Source organism: Sus scrofa, chromosome 1, assembly GCF_054392235.1.
Source record: "Sus scrofa isolate SSC_HxYL_T2T_F1_AM1 chromosome 1, Sscrofa_HxYL_maternal_Yorkshire_Landrace_v2.0, whole genome shotgun sequence".
NCBI lineage: Eukaryota > Metazoa > Chordata > Mammalia > Artiodactyla > Suidae > Sus > Sus scrofa.
The window spans coordinates 20,611,926-20,639,917 of NC_139383.1; the positions used below are offsets into that span (position 1 = coordinate 20,611,926).

The window sequence follows — 27,992 nt, forward strand, 5'->3', positions numbered from 1 at the left end:
TGGTTGAATACATTTCGAGAGCTGAAAATACCAGGTCTAGCTGTAACATACTACACAAAGTAATGCAGTTAAAAACATACGGCTAAATGAATGGAAATGTTAGATCATGGTACCACTTCCAGGGTGAGAGATTTCTTAGGTGTACATAATGTCCTGGTACATTGGATGAAGTAGATCATAATCTCATCTGATTCTCCAAGGAAACTAACAACTTGAAAACAGTTAATAACTCTTGTTTAGATAAATGAATGCATCATAGTTGTTAGAGAAATTTAGGTAATCAACTCTGGCCATCTGAGATTACCATCATACGAGTTACTGTGTTTTTTCCTTGGGTTAATTCATGATATTCCTCTCCAAGATGGAAAACTCAACCGAATGGACATTGCTCCATTCCAGCATGGTCTCTGCTACATTTCTTTGGCATGGTAGGGGGATAAATCCTAAGAAAATGTTTTTTCCTTTATAAAGGAAAATTTCAAAAGACTGTTTTTTTAAATAGGAAACAATATCTCTGTGTAGCACTTCCCATGCATTCATATTTGATGATGGAAAGTGAAAATATGCCAATGTTTAACTCCCTGGAACATGAATCACAATGTTTCACATACTGCCTCCTTCCCAGTTAAGTGACACTATTCCCCTTTGGGTTGTCCAGTGGAAACAGTGTGTGTATGTGTTATGGGCTGAGTTATAGCCGCATAAAATTCATGTGTGGAAGTCTTAGCTTTCAGAATCTGAGAATGTAAGGAGAGAAAGTCTTTATATAGGTAATTAAAATGAAGTCATTAGGGTGGGCCAATATGACAGATGTTCTTATAGAACAGGGCATCAGGACACAGACAAACACAGAAGAAAAACTATGTGAGAACACAGGGAGAAGACAGCCATCTATAACCAAGAAGAAAGGCCTCAGAAGAAACCAACACTGCTGACATCTTGACTTTGGACTTGTACTGTCCAGGATTGTGAGAAATAAATTTCTAGATTTAGTTAAACAACTTTCTGTTGTTTAAGCCACCTGGTCTGTGGTACTTGGTCATGCAGCCCAAGCAGACTAACGTAGTGTGTTAGGGTCACAGATAATACTGAAGGAGAGTGATTTAACATCTTCTCCAATTCTTCCTTGAAATATGGCTCCACATGTACACCTTTACCATACTCCAAAGAGCTTAATGAAGTTCTCAACTAAGTATCCCATGAATTTAGTGTCCTTCCTGGGACAGAAAGTTAAGTTACAGGTTTTATAGTTAAAACGCCTAATTGAGCAGCTATTTTGGTGCATTTACTATAGGAAATGTCTCTTAGAGATTTCAAAAGTTGAAGATCAACTTAATAGTGAATTAATGCTAACTGTTATATGATACCCTAGGAGGATAAACATTTGCATTAAGATAAAATGTATTAAAAGATAACAGACAGGGATAGAGTAAAGCCCACATTCATTACGGTAACTGAGATTCATGCGGTCTGTTCTTCAGTGAGTTTCTTAAGAGCCCTCAAGCACACAATGGCTATTTGATTATTTAAAAAAAAACAAAAAACAAAACTTTGTTATGATATTTCTGAGTAGGGAAAGATAAAAGGTTTTTCTAATCAAAAGAATAAATGAAATTTTAATTAAATCATCTCTAAAGCTACTGCAACCATCCTTTACTTCCTATACAGAATCAATCGACTGCTAAATACATATGCACTTATGAGCTATCATCTATCTTCTTTCTCTCTAAATCAAATAAAAAACCAATAAACACAGATTTTCATACAGCTAATTAATGGAAGAATGACTTGTAGAGTCTCAGAGAAAAACAACAATTTTAATTTTCATATTTTATCTTTGCATACTTTAACCCCCTACCAGAAGAATGAATAATTCCTAATGTTTCAGAAATGTCAGCCCACAGCAGGTCTTTCTAGAATTGATTATTTCACAAATGCATTGTCACATTCAAAAAAGCCAAATAAATGGCAAATGAGTTAAGCTGGAAGTTGGAGTGCTCTTTATGTAACAGTAAGCATGTAATTAAATTACAGACATTAGAGGGTCCTATAGCATAAATTATTTTAAACGCCATATACACATATAACCACCACTGCAATAAATAAAGCTAATACCCAAAGAGAAATTAAATCCTTTTAATTGCCATTCAAATTGCTCTTAAGTTGTCATAGAGAAAAAATGTAGAGTGGATTATTATGATCGAATCAGTTTTTAAATTTATAACAATAAATATAAAATTTTGTCTTTTGAAAAAAGAAATGCTACAAAATATAACGGAGGAAAGAAATCAGACTTTTTTTCCACTAGGTTTCCCTTAGCATGGTGATGAAAAACACAATAAATTTGACAGCCTTTAGAAACTGAAGCAAAATCTTAAAAGCATAGATGGACATTCTTTTTTGTTCTATTGTTGGTTAAGAGCTCACTTTTTGGAAAGTGATTTCTTTTCAACAGTTGACATAAATATTCACACAGGGAAAAGTACTTTAAAAGTATTTTCTTAAAAGTTCACTTTAAAAATTGAGACATTCTGCACTATAAACATATTACATACAATGACTGAATTTTAATGGAAAAAAAGAAAAGCAAACTTACGTGTCATATACATTGAGTAACCAGTTGAGACACATATCCACACAAAGAGGAACGTTGACCAAATTCTTATGCATTTGCTCAAGGCCGTCATAAGTTGTTGTCAGACAGTTGATGACATCAGGAACACTAAGAAGCTGATCATTTTGGTTCAGCTTGTGCTGTTTGAAAACTTCATTTGTTGTATTCAACTCTAAAAGATCCACTAATCAAGTGAGAAAAAAGGAATATGTATAGTCATTACATTACAGAACAACACTGAAACAAAACCATACCCAGTCTTGAGTTTTTAGTGTCATTCTTCAACTTAAGAATCTATCCTTTTTTAGCTAATTTCAATTTTAAAGCAATAAATAGCATTTCCATTCTTATAACTCTAGTCTCTTCCTCTATTCACATCTGTTATGTTCATGTTTTTATATCTAAACTCTGTCACTTTTCAGTATGATCTCATTTTTCACTCTTTAGAATATCAATTTTTCCTACTTTGTTTTTCTGGCTTTCCTCTCTTCAGCCTCTTGTACTTTTAAATGTAAGAAAGCATGTCTCTAAGTCTAGCCTAATGGTAGAACATCTAAAATATGCCACTGCTCTTCTCCTACCTTCCGAGCATAGCCAGCTCACCACTCTCCCATTCACCCTTTATGTCACTGCAAAACTGACCGTTCTTGAATGGTTTTTGCACATTTACATCATGAGATTCTCAAGTTCACTGAAGACGTTCAGTTCATAAAAAGGTTCCATGGAAAATTAATAGTTCTCCACTCCTTACTGAATCAAGCCTGACGTATAAGGGCCTTAAAATCTGGTCCTAACCTAGTGTACCTCCCTTGATGCTTTGGCAAACAGGCAACTTGTAGCTGGGTGGAATTACAGGAATTTCATAGTGCAGGACCCACATCCATGGTCCTATGTGTATTTGATCTCCATCCTTACTCATGGGTAGAACCTCTACAGTGGGTATGGCTGGTGCTAAACCAAGCAGGGTGGGCACAAAAGAAGAAAGTGGGGTCTCAAAGGTGGCCAGTCTGAGAAGGAGAATAAGCATACTTATCACTGTACTAAAGGAGGTGAAAATGCCTGAAAAGAAGAAGACATAAATTTCTATGAGAGCTATTTCTGCTATGGGAGTAGAAGGAGCTCAAAACAAACAAACAAACAAACAAACAAACAAACTCCTTAGGAAGGTGGAATTTGAAATAGACCTTAAAGAATAAGATACAAGAACTCCATGTAAAGCAAGGAAAGAATTCTGGCAAGATAGAACTGCTTGAGAAAAGATGTGAATTCAAGGAAGTCCAGGCAGTTCTAAGAAATGACGGTCAGCACTCTGGATGGTGTGTGGCACAAATGCGGGTGGCATGCGGTTACCATGGGGCAGCGATGCGGAGCTCCAGGGGGAGGCCATGTTGCCCCAAGGCAGTTCAGACACATAGAAGAAACCTTACAAAATCTTTCCTTTTCATCAACTTTGAGTCATTGATTAGCTAACTGAAAATAAGAAACGTATCAGATTATCAAACTACCATGTATCTATACCTTTACACAGGGTGGAAATGACTCTTCTAAATCTAAACACGTAGCTTGAAAAATTACAGAACCCACATAAATTTAAGGTCTGCTCATGGAAATTACTGCTTCATAAAGCTCTTCCCCATCTCCATATTTAACTATTTAACTTAAAAAAAAAAAAGCTTAGGAAAACTTTTTTTTTTTTTGCATGCACCCTTGGCATATGCAAGTTCTTGGCCAGGGGTCGAATCTGAAACGCAACTGCGGCAATGTTGGATTCTTAACCACTGCACCACAGCAGGAACTTCTAGGAAAACTTTTATATATATATAAACAACTACTTTCTTTTGGCTTGATACAATACTGTTCTCTCAAAAACAAGACATATTTTGACAGTTAAATGAAATGAACAAATATCTTCCTTTGTATTCATCTATTTTTAACCACTGAATAACCATTAATTTTGAAATTTTTTAAAGACATTTATGAGATGTGTCTGCTCTAGCTGCTTAAACACCTAGAATGATTTATTTTTTTTTCCAAGTTATCTACAACAGAAAAGAACTGCTTTAAAATTATACAGATTAAAGCGACATCTTAAAAACTCATCAGAGAAGTCTTTTTTTTTTTTTTTTTTTTAAGAGAGAGAGACAAATAAAAGATTGTGTAGTCTGGATAAAAGATCAATCCATTTCCTTCCGATGTCAAATACATCACTGGTAAAATTTTGGCTAGTTACAAAAGTAACCTATGTAAGCCTCACTTGAGTTCAGGATGGTGTCAGAAAAAAAATCCTAAGAATTTTCGTTGTTGTTTTTACCCCATTTCTCGGCACAGTATTTTCAATTATGAACTTCCAGGGGGCAGGAGTAAAATTCAACTTCATTCTTCACAGTGCCAAAGAGATGTGCTTAATAAATGACAGTAGCCACAGAAGTATAACTCCACACAGATACAAAGAAATATATTTCAAATACTGTCAAAATGCCCTAAGTTTTCTGAATTCCACCACTAATTATACCATCAACGCAACACTGCAATGATGTCCCCACATGGTGTAAAGTGACAATAGATCATATTCCAAAAAGATCATTTCCCGGATTAGGCTCTTCTAGAAAAGCCTCCTTTGTGATACATCTTGTAGCTGTGACAATAATTTGCCACATCCCACAGACTATCATGTCTTCAATTTTTTGTGATTTACTCTGACACTTTGCCTGAGTGGCTAAGCCAGGAACACATCTTCCTGAAGTGTGTCGCATTTAGGTACCTTTAAAGACCGACTACATTGAAATTACAGAAAATTATGATTTTCTCCTTTCAAGAGGAGACAAATGACAGCTCAGTCATGTGGCAAATGAAACAAACAGCAGAATCATTTTCTACCAACGTTCAGGATTTTTCTTTAAGCCCACATATGAGGCAAAGGGGTTGACTGGAATTGGATCATCATTCTCCTGTTCTGCAAAAACACACTATTCAGCACCTGACCTTGGGTGTCTGTGACTCTCCTCTTTTCAAACTGTTTGGCCACCCCTTCTTAGCACCTTTCCTATCCCCCTCTCCCTAGACATCCCAGAAATGTAAGTGGCATTTAAGGACTCCTGTCTGCCCTTCCCTCTCTAATCCAGCTCTCGTTCACTTTCATTACTGCAGTGGATGACTCCAGGTTCTGTTTTCTCATCCTGATCTCCTGCTTGAATGCTTGAACCACGTTCCCACTGCTTTAACCCCAACCAGAGCTCCTCTTCCAGGAACAGCCACCTTAATATGCTCCAAAAAAAGGTCTTGCCTTTTTGTTATGTTGAAATCCAGTAATGGTGTCATTACCTCCCACAGCCCACCAGTCTGCAAATCCCAAGATATGCCAACACTCTGCTCCTTTCACACCCTGCAGCTTATCAACTACCAAATCCCCCCCCAACCCCATCATTAGTTCTCCCTCCTTCTTACAAATCCATGCCCTTCTCTCCCTCCTATGCTCAGCCTCCATCATCCTTCACCTGAACTACTGACTTGTTTTCTGTTCCCTCGGTCCATGGATCCTAGGTATTGTCTGAAGTGTACTTTCACAACTGGTCCCATGTCCTAACTTACACCGAACAGAAAACTGTTCTATAGCATCCAATCTATATAGAAAATATGCAAACATTAAACACAACATAGTGAGAATTTGAGGAACAAGAACTAAAGGTATCAGAGAAGATTTCTTGATGACCTTCTCACTCTTGATGACAGCTGCATGCCTAAATGTTACAAGGTTTTAGGTCCTGGCTAATATGCCTCCTACTCGAGTGAGCTTGCCTTGCTCTTTGCAATGAAGGAAATCTCTCCCTCCTCTGACAGTGGTTCCCTTTGGCTTCTCTGTTGCTGCCCAGCATATAGTTTTAAAATCAAAACACGAAAGGATATGTATAACATTTTGTGTGGTCTAAAGAAAAATAATAGAACAAGCTCCCATTAATCCATTATGCAGCTGGAGAAACAGTCTCTTACTGATCCGCTGGAAGCTCCTCAGAAAAATCACCTTGATTCCATCCCTTCATGGCCACAGGGAGAACCACTAGCCTTTGTATTTCACTTTTAATTTCTAAAAGTATATATGCGTCCCTAAATAACAGAGCATTTCGTTCTGCCTGGTTTTGAACTATATATCTCAATGGAATTGAACTGCACAAATTTCTTCTGCTACTTGATTTTTTAATTTATTTCTTTTTACAGCACACTTGCTGCATATGGAAGTTCCCAGCTAAGGGTTGAATGGGAGCTGCAGCTGAGGCCTACACCTCAGCCATAGTAATGTCAGATCTGAGCCACATCTGCGACCTACACTGCAGCTGGTAGCAAAGTCAGATCCTTAATCCAGTGAGCGAGGCCAGGGATCGAACCCATATCCTCATGGACACTACGTCTGGTTCTTAACATTCAACTTGATGTTTTTCATGCAACTTTATAATTCTAAGATTCAACCCTGTGGATGCTGATTACTAGCTTATTTTTGCCGCTATCTATCATGTTTATGTCTATGCCAAAATAAACCCATTGTGCTATTAAAAAGTGCTGCTATAAATCTTACATATATTTCCTGGTGTACTCTAAAAACTTTCAAACTCAAATCATTCACTCATGTCCTAGGAGACTGCTTTGTGCCAGAGGTTGTATGAGGCTTGAAGTGGAGAAGAAAACAGACTCATCCCTCACATGAAAGCGTAGTTCATTTGGATAGACAGACGGTAAGCAAGGAAATAAACAGAGTATCAAATACTATGACAGGTGCCACATGAGGAAAAAACAATCTATGAGATGGAGACTTGGGAGTGACCTAGTTTGGAGCAGAGTAGTCAAGAAAGCCTCATTAGAGACAGGGGACAGTTAAACTGGGACCTAAAAAAGAAGAAGGGGTACCAGCCACAGGAGGAGGACAAACACAAAGGGCTGAGACAGGAGCTCTTCAGGCAGGACAAAGAGAAAACAGAGCTCGCCATGCCAAGAGTGCGCTAGAAGTATGAGATTCCAAAGTGGGGCACGGCGAATGAGGCAGATGGAGAGACGGACCAAGGCCAAGGCCATCCCATTCAAGGGCAACAGGATCTGCTGGAAGCAGAGGGTCTGTGTCCACAGGCAACATGCTGTCTCCAAATATATGTTCCTTGAGTGTGGGAACGAAGCCTCTTTATATTGTTTTTATCTCCTGCACCATCTTGGAGCCCAATAAATGAATGAACAACGACAGAAACGACAGTGTTGGGACACTGTGCTGGGTGGAGATTTACACAAAGTGAGAGACAACCGTTGACCTAAAGCAGGTGTCGACAGAGAAGGGGGCAGCCCCCTCACATTATCTACCACACAAAGGCACTCAAGGGGCACTTATGTGAAAGACAGTCATTACAGGCAATCATAAAGTTCTGGAAAACCTGAAGGCAGGTGGGATTAGCTTGTAAATGTTTCCAAAAGAAGTAAATTTTTAACAGTTATTTGGGAGGAATAAAGGATTGCAAACTATTGCAGAGGAAGGGTCAGGGCATTTCAAGTAAACAAAGGATGGGAGAGGAAAGAGTAGATTAATTATAAACAGGTGAGCTGAACCAGCGTGCAAAGGCCCCCAGTAGGAGCAGCGGGGAAAGCAGAGGCCAGGTGGCCCCGTGGATGTCACCTCCAGCATTTACAATTGAACACAACCCAGCTCATTTCTAAGTGTGCATTACTAAATGCCATTTAGTTTGCAAGCAGGAGGTGTCTCTCTTCTGCTCCTCTCTGTTTTTTTTCTATGGGGCTCAGATGAACTCACAGAAGAAAACAGCAAATGTGTTAATATGTTTATTTTCCCAGAAGTATTATTGAAAACCAGGCCCCTGTTCACAGTAACACAAAGTAGTCTGCCGACCATGGAGATCTTGTGGCTGAGTCATTTGTCCTCGTTTCCTAGCTCATCAGGCCTGAGAATACTTTCCAGGTCTGTCAGCTGGATGTTGGACACGCAGCTGAGCCTCTTTGAAAACTGCTGTCACCCTGGACTGACTGAGCTCCCTGAAATCCCTTTTGTGTGCTCCTATTTCACTTCCTATTCCATTCTGGCTCAACATACAGATCACTGGCCAGAGTGTGCTGGCTTTATATTTGGGGGCTGGTAATTCTGCAATACTGGCCATGACCACTACAAACTGCCAATAATCTCTGGGGCTAGGAGGATTACAGGCTTTCAGGCCATTTTAGCCTTTTGTCCACTGCTGAATCTAGAGGTGCTTTTCAGCCCTTCAGGTGGCTCTTTCACACATAGCTTAAGGGTTTCTTATTTTAAAGCTTGGCACTGCTGTATTTTCTTGCAACGATTCTACGCGTCTCTTTCCTTAACTCTCTTCATATAGCCAGCTTAAAAAGTATTTCTCATTTTTACTGCCTTCAAGAGCAGATTTTTAACCTTCACATACCACTTTTCTAAGGTTAATTTGCAAAGCCTCACTGAATGGCCTAGACATGTAACAGCTGTTAACAAAAGGCAGCGGATGAGGATATTTGGAATTATTCAAATTACACTGTTGTAATAAAAGTATAGGAAATGTCACTATGTACTAACTATGTGACAAGGCCTAAATGTTCTCTGAGCAGACTCAATCATTAAAACTACAACCACAAATAGAATCCAGAGAGCTTAAATCTATACTCTATTACAAGCATTCATATTTATACTTAAATTTAGGTTATGGGGGAATCAATAACCTTTGAGTAAAAGGTCTATCACTGACAATCACTCTGAATATATGCTCTGTGGGTCAAAGTTCATATTGAGAATATTAAATCTCTTAAAACATTTAAACGAACATAGCCTTTTATCTAATTTTCTAGGAGCCAGTTCAAATTTGGATATGGAATGCCATTTTTGTAGTGCTTCTTTATTATACGATTGCACTGATGAAGCCATTTGGAACCCTACATTTCCAAGCGAATACAAAGGATTAAAAAGGCAATAATCTCCTACTTTGATTCCTTGATTTAATCCTTTTAAATTGGGTGGTAGCATAATTTTTGAAAAAGCTTTTTACATGACTCCTGTATTTTGGTTAATTTGGTTCTCCAACTGAGAATGGCATATGTTCATTTGTTTTACTGCTACATGCATGCTGATGGGCATATAATAAAGCATTTACAGAAACACAGCCAACTCCTCCTTGAGTGAGGTACACTGAAAATCAGATTAACTCTACAAATACATCACCCTCTTCATTTATCTCTGTCTTTAGAAAAAGAAAAAAGCCATCCCAAACTTTGGTAGAATAAACTCACAACACAGTGCTTTTTGGAGTCTTCGGATTTTGATGGCTGTACGGTAGGCAGAGAAACGTACGTTATTCAGGTCGGCTGAAATAGAAAACAGAACACATTCAAAAGCATGCTTATGATTTAAGTTACCTTGAATGCTAAGACTATGTCTTTACTTTGATGATGGAAAAGTATTATGTCTGTGCGCAAGACAAGGCCATTGCCTAAAATCCACAGCAGTTAAGAAAATAATTAAATGTTCATTAGTTCCATGGTGAGATACTTTCCAAAACAGTGCTACATGGAAGATTTCAAGAAAGCACTTTCCAATAGGAAAAAGAGGAAAACGAGGGAAATGAAGCATAGCCTGTTGCCTTTCCAGAGCCTAAGAAATACACCACGCCGTAGGCTGAAGGTCCTGCCTTCTCTACTGCTTAGAGGGGTTCTACTCCAGGCATTTTCCCCCAAAGGCAGTCAGTTTTCTGTCAACTAGGCTATTTTTCTCACTGCTCATAAAGTTAGTTCCTTCCATCCTAACCTATTTGCTGCTTCTGCTTTTCTAGCAATCTGGTTAAAATTATACTATAATCAATACTCGAATCTTTAGAAACAATAGATTAACTCCAGGTGATAAGACTGTATTGTATATCTGAAAATTGCTAAAAGAGTAGATCTTAAAAGTTCTCATCATAAGAAAAAAATTACATAACTATGTTGGATGCTGGATGTTAACTAGACCTATTTTGGTCATCATTTCACAATATACACAAATAATGAACCATTATGTTGGAAATCTGAAACTAACATAATGTTGTATGTCAATTTTATTAGAATTTTTAAAAAAATCTTAAAGATTTAGCATCAAGTTCAAAACCCAAAGATACTGGAATTTCTTCCTCTGTCTCCTCAAGACAGAGTATCAGTATTACAGACCAGAAGAGTTAGAAGAAAACTCAGAAATAATCAAAATTGGCCCCTTCATTTTATAAACTAAACAATCTGGTGGCCCTTCTCTTGCTTGTCCCATCTTTGCAGCCGTCCTCATGGACCCAAATGAAAACTCACACAGAAGCCTAATGTTTAAAGAAATAAAAAGGGGTGCCCTCTCATTGTTGGAATGGGAGTGTGTCTGAGAGTCTTGGGGAGCCCTTTTCCCCCTTCAGCAGCTCCTTAGGTCCCTAAGGAGAAAACTCTTTTAAACCACTGGGCCAATGTAAGGGAAGCAGATAAATAAACAGTTCATTTTCTGCTAGAAATCTACAAGGTCAGAATTCTCATCTCCTGTGTTTCCATGCCTTTTTATATTAAGATGAATTTAGCTTTTAATGACTACTTAGGCAAAATGAAATTAGGCAAGCTAATTTAATGATGTTTACTAAATAAAAAGTGAGCTAAAAGCAAATTTAAAGCAGTGGATTAGAGGCTGCTATACTGTAACTGTTTTTTATTTTCTCACAAAGCTCCAGTTTAAGATGACTCAATACAAGGGAGGTAAAACCAATTAAACTCCTTTTAAGATCACCCTTCTTTTGTTTCAAACCATGCATTCTCTTAAGAAAGGTAAAATCTGTTTACTGCATTGCCCTTAGAAATTCAACTGTTTTTACAAGATCCTTTAAACACAACATGCCATGTAAGGAAAGCCGGTGATCAGTATCCTTTTAAGAATACAATTCTCAATTGTTTAGCTTAATTCATTACCATTACCTAAAATAACACTTACCAAGGGATTGAAAGAGTTCAGTCATTTTAGGATGATCCCAACAGGTTGTCTGTGTTTGATGACTGGGGTCAGGGGGAGGAAAGATAATATATTTGAATAAAAGAACACATAAAATAATAATTGTCATACAGAAAACATGCAAACAGAATTTTTATTCAAATTTTTAAGAATATATGCAGCATTATCCCCAAAGGATCACTGAGAAACCTGATGCCCAGTTATTACTTAATATTTGAAACAACAATAGGTTTTTATTCGAGCAATTAAATGATGGAAATATGAGTAAAAATTGCTTTATCTATTTCCAAAAAATTGTAATTAAAGCTTAAAACCTAGATGTAAAATGTGACTGTCATGGATCCTGGAGCCTCAGGCTTGATGTAGCCACATCAGTATAGGCTCCAGGATAATTCTAATTCTACTCAGGCAGATGTAGAATTCTCATTCAGAATAAACCCTCTGAGAGCAAAAGTGGTGTGAAGAGTTACTAAATTTTAGAAGTCCTAGTCAAATTTCTAAAGAACAAAGAAAGAAAGAGTTTAACTGTGAATAACATCACCCCACAATCTACTGAGTCTACTACCTGTTTAACTATAGTCTTTCCTTCTTCCAGGGAAATCTGCCCTTTTCCTCTGTGAGGACTCATTCAGACCCCAAAGGTGGTACCAAGATTATTTTAAACTGAAGATGTAGGAGATTAAACAAAGGCAGAAAGAAGCTTTGTCAGAGCTTCCTTCATCTGACTAAAGGCAGCAACTTCTGGGAAACGAGGCTACCATAAATCCTCTCTCCAGCAGAGTTTAGGGCTATGAAGAGGACTCGCACCTGCATAAACAAACATTATCGCAACCTTTCTTATCTCATGTTTGTTCTCCTATCTTTCCTAGAGGATCCTACAAGTTCTTCTCATAGGAGCCTTTTCTCTTCCCTCACTTTCCTTTCCCTCCTGAGTTGGGTATTAAAGCCCCAAATTCCAACCACCTTTTTGAGGTACTTATCCCTATATGCAGACTGCATCCATAAATGAACTCTTTTCTCTTGCTAATTTGTCATTCTCAGTTTAATTCACAGGCCCCCAGGAAAGGAACCCAAGAGGATGGAGAAAAAGTTGTTTCTTCTCCCTGACATGCTCTTCATGAACATCTGGATTCTTCACACACATAACTCTCCTTACATGTGTAGTGTGTCTTTCTCTTGTCCTTTAACTTCACGCTTCTGTCTCAGCTCTCAGCCTCCCCCAGTTAACTAGTGGTTTTTAAAAGTATTGAATAATTTTTCTCATGATCCTTATTCTTCGCTTTAAGAACGAGATTTCATACTTCCTCTTTTTCTGTAAATTCCAAAATTAATTAATAAAATTAGAAGTTTTGGGGAAATAAGATGAGGATAAAACAGATCAACATAGTGCTTTAAATTAGGTTCCTTCTTTCTGTGTGTGTGTGTGTGTGTGTGTGTGTGTGTGTGTGTGTGTGTGTGTGCGTAGCGAACAGCTAACTTCAATGGGTCAGTGGCCTTATTTAAAAATAGTTTACTTCCCATTATCTAGGTCAGAATAGAGTAATAATATATAATAGTATTCAAAAAAACTTCTTGGATGACAGTTCTTATAAAACTGCCTATAAGCTAAGTAAAATCACAAAGCACACAAGACATAGTAACATTAAAATATACACTCAAATTTCAGGGAAACGATTTTTTTTAAACCTCTATAATATATCAAGTGAGGCATGCCACTTGGAAAAGGACCTAATCAATGTTATGTATACACAAGGAACAGAATCCCCAAATAACTCCGTTTTCTTTGAAAGATATTCAAGTTCAGATTTGAAATTAAATATGTCAAACATCCAAGGTATTCCAAAATCCCTAACAAATTATATTCAGTGTGAAGCTCTGTCTCCGAATGGGTTGAAAAGTTGTCGGACTCCTCTACCTAGTTTTTGACACCAATAAAAAGGCAAATATTTTCAAATATTTTACTACTGACCACCAACCAAATAATTCTATCCTTTTACTATTTAAATTGCTCCAAACTCCACGGAGAAAGTACCAAAGCTGTTTGCCCTGACTTTTTTTTGTTGTTGTTAAGAACTAATTTTTTTTTTTTTTTTTTTTGCCTTTTTGCCTTTTTGCTATTTCTTTGGGCCGCTCCCGCAGCATATGGAGGTTCCCAGGCTACGGGTCAAATCGGAGCTGTAGCCACTGGCCTACGCCAGAGCCACAGCAACACGGGATCCGAGCCGCCTCTGCGACCTACACCACAGCTCATGGCAACGCCGGATCGTTAACCCACTGAGCAAGGGCAGGGACCGAACCTGCAAGCTCATGGTTCCTAGTCGGATTCGTTAACCACTGCGCCACGACGGGAACTCCTGCCCTGACGTTTTTACTGTTCATAGTGTGGCCCAGAGCTTTCAGATGCAGAACCTCAGATCCTCACATCCACTGAATAGAAACTTCATCTTATCAAAACCCCAAGTGAGTGATATGCTCTTTCAAGTGAGAGAAGCACCCGACCTAAAAGGCTCCTAATACATGAATGAAAGTTAAGAAAAATAAAAATAAAAAATATACCTCCAAATTTTGTAATAAAAACTTCTTTCCTACTACCAATAAGAATAAAGAAGGATTTGCCATATAGCACAGGGAACTATATCCAATCACTTGTGATAGAACATGATGGAAGATAATAGGAGACAAAGAATGTGTGTCTGTGTATACTGGGTCGCTTTGCTGTAGAATAGAAAATGACAGAACATTGTAAATCAACTATAATAAAATTTTAAAGAAGAAGGATTTGCTGAAAATATAATGTAATCCAAAGAAATTTATCGTGGGCTCCCAGTCTTAAGAGAGTCTGCCAGTGTTCACTTGATCTCTTATCTCCTCTTCGGAGTGATTTCAATCCCCATGGCAACATTACTTCTCAGAGACAGACAACCCATCACGAAGGACCAAACCAAGGCTCAAGAACCAAACTAAAACTATGAGGAATGCAGTGCCAAACTTTATACTTAAACAACAAATAAAAGTAGACCTCCTCTAGAATCACAAGTGTGCTGCTTTGGCAAACAGCCCCTATGGAACCACGAGGGGAAAATACCACCAGGCAGAGAGAGGACTGAGAATTTGATGAGAACACCCGCTTGCTAACGGCTCTTTTTAGTGAAACCACCGCTAGGAGCTGAGGGAACACACACATTTGGCAAACAGATGGAGGGAGGGAAACGGCACCTCCCTTTGTGAATTCAATACCAGTTGATTCATTAGGCAGAACCGCCAATGCTGAAAATAAACACAGTCTCTGGTTACAAAAGTATAACTGCAGCTTACCAAACAACAGTTAAAAAAAGGAGTAGATGCAGTGGGCTGTTGGGTTTTCTTTCTTTTTTAAGTGGGGAAAGGTTTTAAAGCAAAATCCACAATCAATCCAAAGGCTCAAAGTATTTGAACAGCTGCAGATGGCTCAGCTCATCCTGCCAAAATGCTTCCAGTCCTCCCAGAGGAGGCAACCAAAACAGAATATAAGTAGCTTTCTTCCCCTCCAAATAACAACAGTTTAGGTTTTGGCCAATCTAAAATATGAAAGAGAGTAGAACTTAATATTCTACAGCTTGATATGCTATAAAATAAAATTGTAATTTTGTTCCTAAAAATCCTCTATTTAAGAGGGAATAGACAAGAGGGATTTGTCCAAGAATAAATTGAAACATTAAAAATCTAACAAAGCAGCAACTAAGAATTAAGTCCAAAATCATACGGGGCCAACAACAGAAAGAATATGCGACATAACTAACCAGGGTGCCTAACCAGGCCAGTTTTGCTTGCATGGGGAAAAATTGTGAAGGTCTTGGATGTGTGCCCAAAATCAGTGAGTGCATCTTAGATTATCTTTGAGCTATTTTAAACTCTGCAAAATGAAGAAAACTGATAGTAATGCAAATTATTTTTTTGTCCACAGAAATGCAAATTGTGTCCACTCAAATGAAATTGATTATTGTCCTGATGGATACTGGCCAGTTTGTCACTTTGCATCCACTGTTAATTTATTTTAACATCCCTTACCTGACTATAAAAACTAGTACATAGCATTCTCCTTGAAGCCTATTAGAACTTGATTTTTCATTACAGTATAGTTGATTTATAATGTGCCCATTTTAGAGCTGAACCCACAGCACATGGAGGTTCCCAGGCTAGGGATCTAATCAGAACTGTAGCTGCTGGCCTACACCACAGCCACAGAAATGCAGGATCCGAGCTGTGTCTGCAACCTACACCACAGGTCACAGCAATGCCGGATCCTTAACCCACTGAGCGAGGCCAGGGATCAAACCTGTGTCCTCATGGATGCTAGTCAGATTCATTTCTGCTGAGGCACAATGGGAAATTCTCCCTTTCTTATATTATTCTTCCATCATGGTCTATCCAAGAGACTGGATATAGATCCCTGTGCTATACAGTAGGACCTCATTGCTTATCCATTCTAAATTTAATAGTTTGCATCTAATAACCTCAAATTCCCAGTCCATCCCACTACTTCCTCCTGTATCCCAGCACCACAAGTCTGTCTGTGAGCCTGTTTGTGTTGTGTAGATAGGTTCATTGTGCAATATTTTAGATTCCACATATAAGTGATATCATATGGTATTTGTCTTTCTCTTTCTGACTTACTTAGTGTGAAAATCCCTAGTTGCATCCATGTTGCTTCAAATGCCATGATTTTGATCCTTTTTATGGCTGAATAGTATTCCATTGTTAATATGTACATCTTCTTAATTCACTAATCTGTCAATGGACATTTATGTTTCTTCCATGTCTTGGCTATTGTGAATAGTGCTGCTATGAACATTCAGGTGCATGTATGTTTTTGAATTGTAGTTTTGTTCATATATGCTCAGGAGTGGGATTGCTGGATCATATGGTGGTTTTCCATATACGCTGGATCATATTTGGTTTTCCATAGTGGTTATACCCATTTACAGTTCCACCAACAGTGTACGAGGGTTTCCTTTTGACAACACTCTCTCTAGCATTAGTTATTTGTAGACTTATTAATGATAGCCATTCTGACCAGTATGAGGTGTTACCTCATTAAAATTTTGATTTGCATTTCTCTAGTAATTAGTGATGTGGAGCATTTTTTCATGTGCCTACTGACCAGCTGTATGTCTTCTTTGGAGAAACATCTATTTAGGTCTTCTGGCCATTTTTGATTGGGTTGTTTGTTCTTATCCATTTCCTTGTTAATTAGTGAGTCAAATGAAATCTTTCACACATGCTCTTTTTATATGTGTACAAGTCAAGATTTTATTTTAAATTTTATTTATTTATTTAAATAAAAAAATTATTTTTATTTTGGCTTCACCCATCGCATGTGGATGTTCTGGTGCCCAGGATCAAACCTTTGTCACAGCAGCAAACTGAACCACAGCAGTGATAATGCCAGATCCTTAACCCACTGAGCCACCAGGGAACTCCTAAAATTTTTATTTTTAAATATTTTTTTGCTTCTTAGGGCCACATCTGTGGCATATGGCAGTTCACAGGCTGGGGGTGAATCAGAGCTACAGATGCCCATCCATACCACAGCAACAGCAACTCAGGATCTGAGCCATATCTGCAACCCACACCACAGGTCATGGTAATGCTGGATCCCTGATCCACTAAGCGAGGCCAGGGATAGGACCTGCATCTTCATGGATTCTAGTCAGATTTGTTTCCACTGCACCACAAATAGGAACTCCAAATTTTTATTTTTAATTGCAATCCAGTTCACATATAACATGGTGCAAGTTTAAGGTTTATAGGTTGCTATGATATATTGTATATTGCAATATGATTACACCTCACCATTAGTTAACATCTCTACCGCGTCATATTATCATTTCCTTTTTCTGTGGTTAGAACATTTAAGGTCTAGTCTCTTGGCAACTCTGAAGTTTATCATACAGTAATGGTATCTATAAATCACTGTGTTGTGCAATAGATCTCCATTACCTTTTTAAAAAAAATTATCCTTCAACACCTGCGACAGTCCTAGGTTGTACCTGCCATCACATGTAATTATTAAAGTGCCCCTCTCTCTCTCTCTTTTTTTTTTTTTTTGTATTTTTGCCTTTTCGCCTTTTCTAGGCAACTCCCATGGCATATGGAGATTCCCAGGCTAGGGGTCTAATCAGAGCTGAAGCCGCCGGCCTACGCCAGAGCCACAGCAACGCCAGATCCAAGCCGCCTCGGCGACCTACACCACAGCTCACGGCAACGCCGGATCCTTAACCCCCTGAGCGAGGCCAGGGATCGAACCCACAACCTCATGGTTCCCAGTCGGATTTGTCAACCACTGCACCACGACGGGAACTCCCCCTCGACTCTTCAGTGTCCCAGTTGGGATAACATAGGGCCCCTATTTTGTGGCCTTTACTAAACTATTAAATCAGTAAGGTTCATAAGTAATATACACTTCTACTTATTATTACTCATAATATGTTCTCACAAGCCACAGAAAGTCCAACACAAATAAGATTGTACACCAATGAACAGAACACAAAAAATGATGCATCACAATACTATTCAGTATATAAGAAAATGAGCCAACAGCAATTTTTACAAAATGTTGACAAGATACTGATTTCTGGACAAAGAATCTCTGGAGAAGATATGTTTTAAAGTAATTTGTACTTATTAGAGTAGTCTCATTGTTTCCATTAAAAGATGATGAGAGGAGTTCCCGTCGTGGCCCAGTGGTTAATGAATCCAACTAGGAACCATGAGGTTGAGGGTTCGATCCCTGGCCTCGCTCAGTGGGTTAAGGATTCGGCATTGCTGTGAGTTGTGGTGTAGGTTGCAGACGAGGCTCGGGTCCCGAGTTGCTGTGGCTCTGGTGTAGGCTGGCAGCTACAGCTCTGATTAGACCCCTAGCCTGGGAACCTCCATATGCTGTGGGAGCGGCCCTAGAAAAGGCAAAAATACAAAAAAAAAAAAAAAAAAAAAAAAAAAGAGAGAGAGAGAGAGAGAGAGACAAATACCATATGATTTCACTTATATCTGGAATCTAATATATGGCACAAATGAACCTTTCCACAGAAAAGACTTGTGGTTGGAGACAGACTTGTGATAATTTGGGGTTAATAGATGCAAACTGTTGCCTTTGGAATGGATAAGCAATGAGATTCTGCTGTATAGCACTGGGAACTATATCTAGTCACTTATGATGGAGTATGATAATGTGAGAAAAAAGAATGTATACATGCATGTGTAACTGGATCACCTTGCTGTACAATAGAAAATTGACAGAACACTGTAAACCAGCTATAATGGAAAAAATAAAAATCACTATAAATGAAAAAAACATTTAATGTAAAAACAAAAAAAGATGATGAGAAAGGATTGTCCAAAACTGACACTTAGCCAATCATACTTAGTTGTTACTTATCTATCCAATTTTATGTTTGAAACTAGATTTTGTGGGATTTGCCATTTATCATTCCATTCAAATTTTACTTATAACAGCATATAGGAGAAAAAAAAAAGGTGAGTTAATTAAAAATATAAATGTGGGGAAAAGAGGGGGTTCCTGTTGTGGCTCAGTGGGTAACGAAACTGACTAGCATCCATGAGGATGCAGGTTCGATCCCTGGCCTTGCTCAGTGGGTTGGGGATCTGGCGTTGCCATGAGCTGTGGTGTAGGTGGCATGCAGATGCAGCTCAAATCCTGCATTGCTGTGTCTCTGGCGTAGGCCAGCGGCTACAGCTCTGATTGGACTGCTGGCCTGAGAACCTCCATACGCTACAGGTATTGCCCTAAGGAAAAAAAAAAATGTGGGGAAAAGAACTAGGTGTAATACTCTGGATAAGACTGTCACAGAAAGAAATATTTCTTCTTGGCTGTGCACAGAGAAAGATAACACACTAAATGAGGATGTATAATATCAATTACAGTAATAGCCTGTTATTTGAATGCTCAGTTTGTACCAAGTACTCTTTGTGTAAGCTCAGTCTGAACAATTCTACGAATTTGGTGCCAATATTATTCCCATTTTGCAGATGAAGGAAACTCGGACAAACTTAAATAACTTGCTCAAGGTCACATACTAAATAGTAGAAATAGAGTTCGAACCAAGACAGTTTAATTTTAAGCCTGAGTTCTTAATATGAAAATATATTTTCATGATTGAGTTTTTAAAATATTTCTGATGAATCAGTCTAAATTTCATGAGGTCCATCATTATAATCATTACAAATAATCTCACTTCTCTCTCACTCTTAGCAAAACCAAGCATGGAACCGCTCAATCACTTGTCTTCTCTGGACCAGAGCAGCTGTGCATGAATACAGCTGGAGAAAATCAGTCAACACAGAGACTGATTATACTTTAAATATTTGACTTCAAACCTCAAATGTCCAACGGCTGGCAAATGCTCTACATTCCCTAAAGAACTTACTTCGCAGAGCCCAAGACAACAATTTACTACTGCCATTCACCAAACTTAAATAAGTTTCTTCCCTGCCTTAGTATCATTTAACTTGATCTCATACTTCACTGAAAAACCTAAAAACCACCAGGTAAGAATGACTTCGTTTTTCCAACTACCAAATCAATAAAATTCCCTCCATCTTCCAGATTGCCTTCTTTTCTCCTTTTTAAAATGAGGATGATTCCCCTCTCCTATCAAAAGCCAATTGTTCCCAAAGATTTCCAAACAACTCTTGTGCTGATTATCAACTCCTCTTAATAAGACTACTCTCAGAATGTCAGTGTCAAAGGATCTGCTCTCTTTAGACACACACACACACACACACACACACACACACACACACACACACACTCATACCCAATATCTTGCATCTGCATTTCCTGCTAGCTAGCACTCTTTTTCTCTTCTTTACAGACAAAATTCTCAAATGAATAGTCTACAACCTCATGTCTCATTTAGGGCTCAACCCACTTCTATGTGGTTTTCAACTTTACTCCTCTACCCAAACTGGTCCTATCAAAATTACCAACGAACTCCCTGTCGTCAAATGGAATGCTTTTTATTTTTTTGCTTTTTAGGGCTGCACGCATGGCATATGGAATTTCCAGGCTAGAGGTCAAATCAGAGCTGTAGCTGCCAGCCTACACCACAGCCACAGCAATACGGGCTCCGAGCCACATTTGTGACCTACACAACAGCTTGTGGTAATGCAGGATTCTTAACCCACTGAGCAAGGTTAGCAGTTGAACCTGCATTTTCATAGACACTAGTCGGATTCATTACCACTGAGCCAAACGGAAACTGCCATAAGTAAGTTATATAATGTAGTAGAAGCTGAGAGATGATAGGTTAAAAAATAGAATCTCCAGAATGAAGCTGACGCAGGCAATATGTAGGCTTTGTGAGTCCTCTATATATGCTTATACACCTTATGTATAGGGCCCCCAAGTAATCAAATTTGCATTCAGGTGACTAAAGCATAAAGACTGAAAGCACATTCTGGCACCTGATGGGATGTCATTTGTCGGAGTAAGACCTTTTTAATTTTGGAATTTATAATCCCCTCGATCTGGTTTCATCATGCAGGAATATATTGAAGGATATGGAAATACTCCCACAGGTAATGTTGCACCTTACTCTGTGTGTGTGCTTGTGTGTTTGTGTGTGCCTACATGTGGGACTGGGTTGAGGAGTCCCTGGGGAATGCACAGGGTGCAGAAGTCAGTGTGGTAGCTGTGTGAGGGTGAACTTCCATGTCCCTCAGGTTGTATGTAACTTCTTGAACCTTCACACTTTCTACCATTCTCTAGGCTTTTAAAGACAGAAAATCCAAGGTTATACTTTTGGAAACAAAAGAATAAATCTAAGGGAAAACTTAAAATTTGAATGTCAACATTTTAAGAAAAAAAAAAAAAAAAAAAAAAAACCTTCTGTTCAAATTCCAAGAGCTATGGAGTTCCCATCGTGGCACAGTGGTTAACGAATCCGACTAGAAACCATGAGGTTGCGGGTTCGGTCCCTGCCCTTGCTCAGTGGGTTAACGATCCGGCGTTGCTGTGAGCTGTGGTGTAGGTTGCAGACGCGGCTCGGATCCTGCGTTGCTGTGGCTCTGGCGTAGGCCAGTGGCTACAGCTCCAATTCGACCCCTAGCCTGGGAACCTCCATATGCCGCGGGAGCGGCCCAAAGAAATAGCAAAAAAAAAAAAAAAAAGACAACAACAACAAAAAAAAGAGCTATGATCCCACTTGATAATGGATATCATAAAAGCACAGAGTCTCCTTTAAAAAATGCCATTAGTTTGGCGTGATAATGAAGATACAAGACAGGAAGACTAAATAGTAACCAAAGGATAATTCCAAATCTGTTCAATTTGATTATAAAATGCTGTTAAAAAGAAACAACAAGCCTAAAATGGAGTCACTTGTGTAAATCCCACCAAGACTCAACACCTAACCCAACTGCAGTTTCAGCCTTTCCTGGGAGAGGCATAAGCCAATCAGTCTGGATTTCTTGGTCAGCACTAGTGAGGGAATCTGTATAAGACCCCTGCATTCCACCCACCCCCCAAAGAAGATGACCTGGCCTGAAACAATTCTTTCTCTTCTTGTACTAATAACTTCCTTGTTATCAACACCCACCCCATTTCTAGAAAAGCTTTCCATTCTGTGCAACTCTTGGGTGCTCCTTTCAATAAACTAGATGGGATGCGGTCCAATTCATAAATTGTTGAACAAAGCCAATTAGATCTTCAAATTTATTCAGCTGAATGTTGTTTTTCCATAATGCACTTAAAATTATTTCACCCATAGGAGTAGGTTCAAAGACCCAAGCATGTAAAGGGCTATACAGAAACAGAGGCTGCAGAACACCCCAAAACACCAGCGTCAATGTCCCAGGCATGGACAATAGAACACTAAGACAGGTTTGCTTGCATTTAAGTAAAGTAGTAGAATTAATGACCCAAATGGATGTGCCTGGGCGTGAGGGGCGATTCAGGTGACAACTTGTCTCAAAGGCACTGAAAGACTGTCTGGAAGAATAAACATGCACACATTTAATGAACCCGGGGAGCCTCACCTGTGGTAATATCTCTTACTTGGGTCCAGAACACATAGGGGGCCCCACCCCCAAGCCCTCAATCTAGGGAGAGTCAGACCATCAGTCAACATTTGTTGTCATTTGTGGTCACAGCTGGCCCTGGCACACCCCCGGTTTGGGGTGTTAACTTCAGGATTATGTTTCCACCAGAGCTCAACTTATCATATCTTTAATTTTGTTTTTTTAAAGCTGAATTTATATCATTTAGTTTGTTTTTATTACTTTATCTCTTTCATGTGTATATATATATATATATATATATATTTAGGGCTGCACTTGCAGCATATGGAAGTTCCTAGGGTAGGGGTTGAATTGGGACTGCAGCTGCTGGTCTACACAACAGCAAAACTGGATCTGAGCTGCATCTGCAACTTATGCTGCAGTTTGCCGCAACGTGGCATCCTCAACCCACTGAGCGAGGCCAGGGATTGAACCTACATCCTCAAGGAGACTATGTCAGGTTCCTAACCTGCTGAACCTCAGTGGGAACTCCATGTGTATTTTTTTAAATGAGAAATTGGTTCTAAATTCTTTCATAGGATTGTACCAAATCTTTTACTGTATCACTTCACTATATAATCAGTAGAAAAAAAGATATTCTACTTATTTCACAATTCATTTGATCATTGCACTTTCGCTAAGCATAATGACTATTTTTAAAATTTAATCTTTACAGATTCAGATACAGATATCTTTTTTTCCTTCCCTTAATGGCCTCACAGTGATCCTTCCTGTCCCATCTGGTAGATCTTAATTAATTGCATCTCTGGCTCTAAAAATCAAACTGTGCAGTAACGCGCTGATGGTGCCATCATAATTCAATGAAGCTGAGTAATCTAGAAGATTCCAAGCCACAGTTCCACTTCATGGTAATAATAACTCTGACCCCCACCACATATGCATGAATGGCATGAAAGAGGATTATCTTCTCAAGTCCTGAACTAGTCAATGTCTTTCTAAGACAACATCAACTCCACCTAAATTATCACAACAAACCAGGACACTGGTCAATACTCTAGAAGTTGCCCATGTGGGGTTGGTGCCGGGCAGCTCTGTTGCTTAGCTTTTCAGTTAGCCAAGGTATGCTCATTTGTCTGAAGCAGCCTCCAAGCCAATTCCAAGATGTCATTCTTTCATAAAGCAATTTCTTTCTCACCTCCTCAACAGTGGAGTTGACCCAGTGAGCTTTAAATTCTTATTTTCAATAAAGTCACAGATGACTTCTTGCAAAAGCTGACTCTTCAGTACATTCTCTTATGTTTCTATTTCATGTGTTTCTTTATTGTTAAAACCCAAAACACAAGCTCCATTTCTGGAAAGAAACTCGAAGTGTGTCCCAAGACTTCTCCACTTGAAATTCTGGAACCAAAAGGACACCATCTCCCATCTTGATTAAGGAGGAGGAGAGAGATGAAGGCTGCTATAGGAAGCATTTCAGAGAGAACTACATTGACCTGTCATTATTTGAAACATCTTTGTTATGGTTTTATTTCATTTGGGGATGAGTTTCCTTAACCTTTAAAGATAAAATGCTTTACAGTAATTTCTTTTTTTGGTGTTGTTATACCTATACCTTTGTTAGCTTTAATTTTCTGGTGAGGCTGGATATTTGAATTTCCCATTGCTGCCACTTCTCTCTGCTTTTATTTAGGGAGGAAATATTTCACCTACATCATCTAAGCAGGGTTTGCAATTCCTCTAAAGAAATAGGCATTCATTCTCTCCTTTAGACTGAACATATATAATGAGAAAAGTACATACAGTTTATGCAAATAAATTGCATGACTGCTGTAAAGAACAACTACTTGCTCTCCAAGATTTCATTTACAGCTATAAACTTCATTTTTTCCCAGCAATTGATGGATTAGGGCAGCAGAGGGTGTCCTTGGGAGGCAAGAAAGGGGTATCAGACAATACTTCGGGGTTATCCATAATGAACACAGGGCAGAAAAGGAAAATACAAGAGATATAATAAATTGAGGAAAATCTTGATTTAGATCTGTGCATGAGGGCAGAGTCTGAACAAGGTAGAGACTACATGATAGTGCTATTTGTAGATGCAAATTAGTTTATTCTGCTTAATACACTGTAGTATTGAGGAATGTCAGTTGTAGAGAATGTGATAGGCATATCTATACAATCAGGGTTGACGAAAGTGTTCATGTTAAAGCTGGATGTGTGTGACAGCATTATAAAGAATTCAGGTTTGCACCTCAGATTCTAGCGGGCAAAACGAAGCTACGGAACTATAGATGTGAGCGTGATGGTGTCACAAGAGCAGAATCATCATCTGTGTCAAGACTAAGGCTTATTAAAAGGCCACATGCTTGGGATTTAGAGAAGACACTGCAGAGAAAGAAAGGAAAACTGCACTCCCCAACTATTCCTTACTAAATTCGATGAAAGTGGAAGGACAGGCAGAGCAGTACTCATTAAAAGCCCCAAGGGGTGTGTGAGCCAGCTTTGTTGGCCAAACTCCTCACAGATGGAAATCTCCCAGTAACAGAAAGCTCCTGACCTTGGGAATGAGCACCAGTAGTGAAGGGCCAGCAAGTCTGCTCCCCGACCTCAGAACCCCTGTCATGATTCGAAGGGCAGGACTGTGCAGAATGACACCTGCCATCTATAGGAAAGCACCTTTGTCCATTATTAGACCACAGTGTGAACTTTCCATATATAAGGCCTACAGAAATGAGCTTATAGAGGATCCTACAGAAAAGGCAGCATGCAGTGTTGGAGAAAGCATGGGTTTTCTCTTGGACACCTCTGTTCTCAATTGCTGGAACATAGCAGGTGCATAATAAATGGTAACCAGTCTGTACTACAAAAGAAAGGCTGTTTGCTCATGTCTTCTCCATCTGACTGTACTTTCCTAAATATAATCCTTTATCCTACACAAATTTTCCAGGTGACTAAAAATGTTTGTTCTCTACTTTCACTAATACAGTAACAGAAGGCAGTAGTGCATGGTGGTCAAGACCTCAGGAGCCGGAGTCTGCCCGTGAGCTTGACTGCTAGCTTTTGCATCTTCTGGCTGTGTGATCTCAGGCAAGCTGTGTGTGTACTTATTATCTAAGCCTTGAGTATAAATGGGAGTAAAGATGGTACCTCTACTTCACTGCACTACTCTGAGAAGTGAAAGATCACACATATGGCTTGCAAATGAATGTTCAAAACATATAATTTATTACAATTACTATCATTACTATTGCCCATTATAACCATTTATTTGTTGTTATCGTTGTTGTTTTTATTTCTGGATCAAAAAGAAGCATTGAGTTTTAGATGGTTACTGTGATGTATTCAGAAAATGCAACCCAAAGCTTTTATCCATCATTCCTTTTACACCTGAAACTCCCTGGATGTCAACTTTTAGTTGAGGAAATGAACAACTTGTACAAAATATATGACCACAAATTAAAAGAGAAAGAGATCCTGCTTTTGCATATTTTTGTACATTCTAAAGGCAGCATGAATCATTTCAAATTTTCTTAAACTGATGGAACAATGAGCTGTCATTGGGCTAGAAAATGAGACTAAAAAAGAACAATAGTTAGATCAGGAGAGTCTGCTTTAGCAAATATATTAAACATTATGAGTTGCAACTTAAAATATTAACATAGGGGGGTTTACACTATAGGGACTCTTACAGTTCAGGTCCATATTCTGTCATTTTCTAGAAACAAATGAGTCATGGAACTATAGCAGTATACCTCAGAATATTATTAATTTATCCATCATTCCTTTTATACCTGAAACTACCTGGATGTCAACTTTTAGTTGAGGAAATGAACAAATTGTACAAAATATATGACCAATATATACCAATTACTAGAGAAATTGCTGGAGAATTACTGGAGAGAAAGAAATGCACTGGTGAGCCATCAAAGTATGTTTTAAGTAACATATAAAATTAAAATATCAAATAAAAATAATTTGTCCTTCCCATTCTCTGCCAACATTCTTGCTATATTCTGGCATTAAAGTATATAAAATTGTATACTTAAAACATTGAAAATACCTAATATTTCTTTTTTTTTTCCTTGTCTTTTAGGGCTGCACCTGAGGCACATGGAAGTTCCCAGGCTAGGGGTCCAATCAGAGCTGTAGCCGCTGGCCTACACCACAGCCAGAGCAACACAGGATTTGAGCCACGTCTGCCACCTACATCACAGCTCATGGAAACGCTGGATCCTTAACCCACTGAGCGAGGCCAGGAATCAAACCTGCGTCCTCATGGATGCTAGTTGGGTTCGCTAACCACTGTGCCACGATGGGAACTCCCGAAAATACCTAATATTTTTACCTAAAGATTATTTTCTTATTGGCCAAATTAATACATCCTAATACGTTCCAGGAAACTCTAGTTGCATGACGATCACATTTGTTTCTAACATTTTTCTTCTACTTTCTTGTGCAGCCATGCAAAGGGAAGTGTATATTAAAAGCCTTTTCCTTCATCATTTACTTGGTTATTAATTTATTTGGGAATTAAATTTTGTTTTCATAATGATTTTTCATCTGGAAATACTGGCTTGTACAACCTAATCTCTAGTGATTGATGTTCCTTCTTTATGAGGAAATAAACTGTTAGGTTACACAAGAGCGCAAGTAATGAAAGAATCTGGCTAAACAAGATTTCTAAAAATAAGAGAATTTATTCTATATACATGGTCATATTTCTAAATATTTGAAAATCCTAAGATGAAGTTTGCACTAAAATTTTAAAATATTTAAGTCCAATCTTTCACTAGTGATGTTGAAGATATCTCAGAATGCTACAATCCTACAGGTCACATTAAAAAATACTTGCTGCTACTGTATTATATACATTTCAAGATGCTGATGATAGTGCTCTAGCCAATGAGATGCCAGATAAACCAGCTTTTACTCCACCAGTCTGCCCCATAAGAACCTACAGTCTGGACAAGGATCTAATTCTGATAGATCCTCTCAAAACTATAAAAATACTGAATCAGTGAAATTCTGACTTAGTCATATATAAGTCATATATAACTGACCTGGACATAGAGAAATTCCTTTTAGTAATAGTGCTGAAATTAAGGATGGATTTTTTTTTTCAAGTATCAAATCATACAGATAACCACTGCATAAACCTAATCAACCAAGAGATTTAATTAAAATTTTTTAATCTAGCAAGAACAAAAATCTGCCTTACTAGATCCAATTTACATTTTTTAAATATCAAATGGTACAGTACTCTGTTACTTCCATAAATTAACTAATTTTGATTAATTTACAGACTTCTAAATTTTGTAATATTTATACAAAATAAATATTTATACATTAAATTTTGTACATATTTATACA

At 38.4% G+C, this 27,992-nt stretch overlaps 1 protein-coding gene across 16 annotated transcripts in view; it reads right to left on the reverse strand.

The window, feature by feature from the left end:
- The window catches only part of UTRN (utrophin), a 535,632-nt gene that overhangs the window by 60,712 nt on the left and 446,928 nt on the right, over positions 1-27,992 (reverse strand). For all 16 annotated transcript variants that reach the window (XM_085024297.1, XM_085024293.1, XM_085024287.1 and 13 more), the window contains 3 exons: positions 11,589-11,650; positions 9,890-9,964; positions 2,597-2,798 (listed from right to left, as the gene is read on the reverse strand). In XM_085024297.1, the coding sequence (XP_084880423.1) occupies positions 2,597-2,798; positions 9,890-9,964; positions 11,589-11,650 (339 nt within the window). The remainder of the gene's footprint in view (positions 1-2,596; positions 2,799-9,889; positions 9,965-11,588; positions 11,651-27,992) is intronic.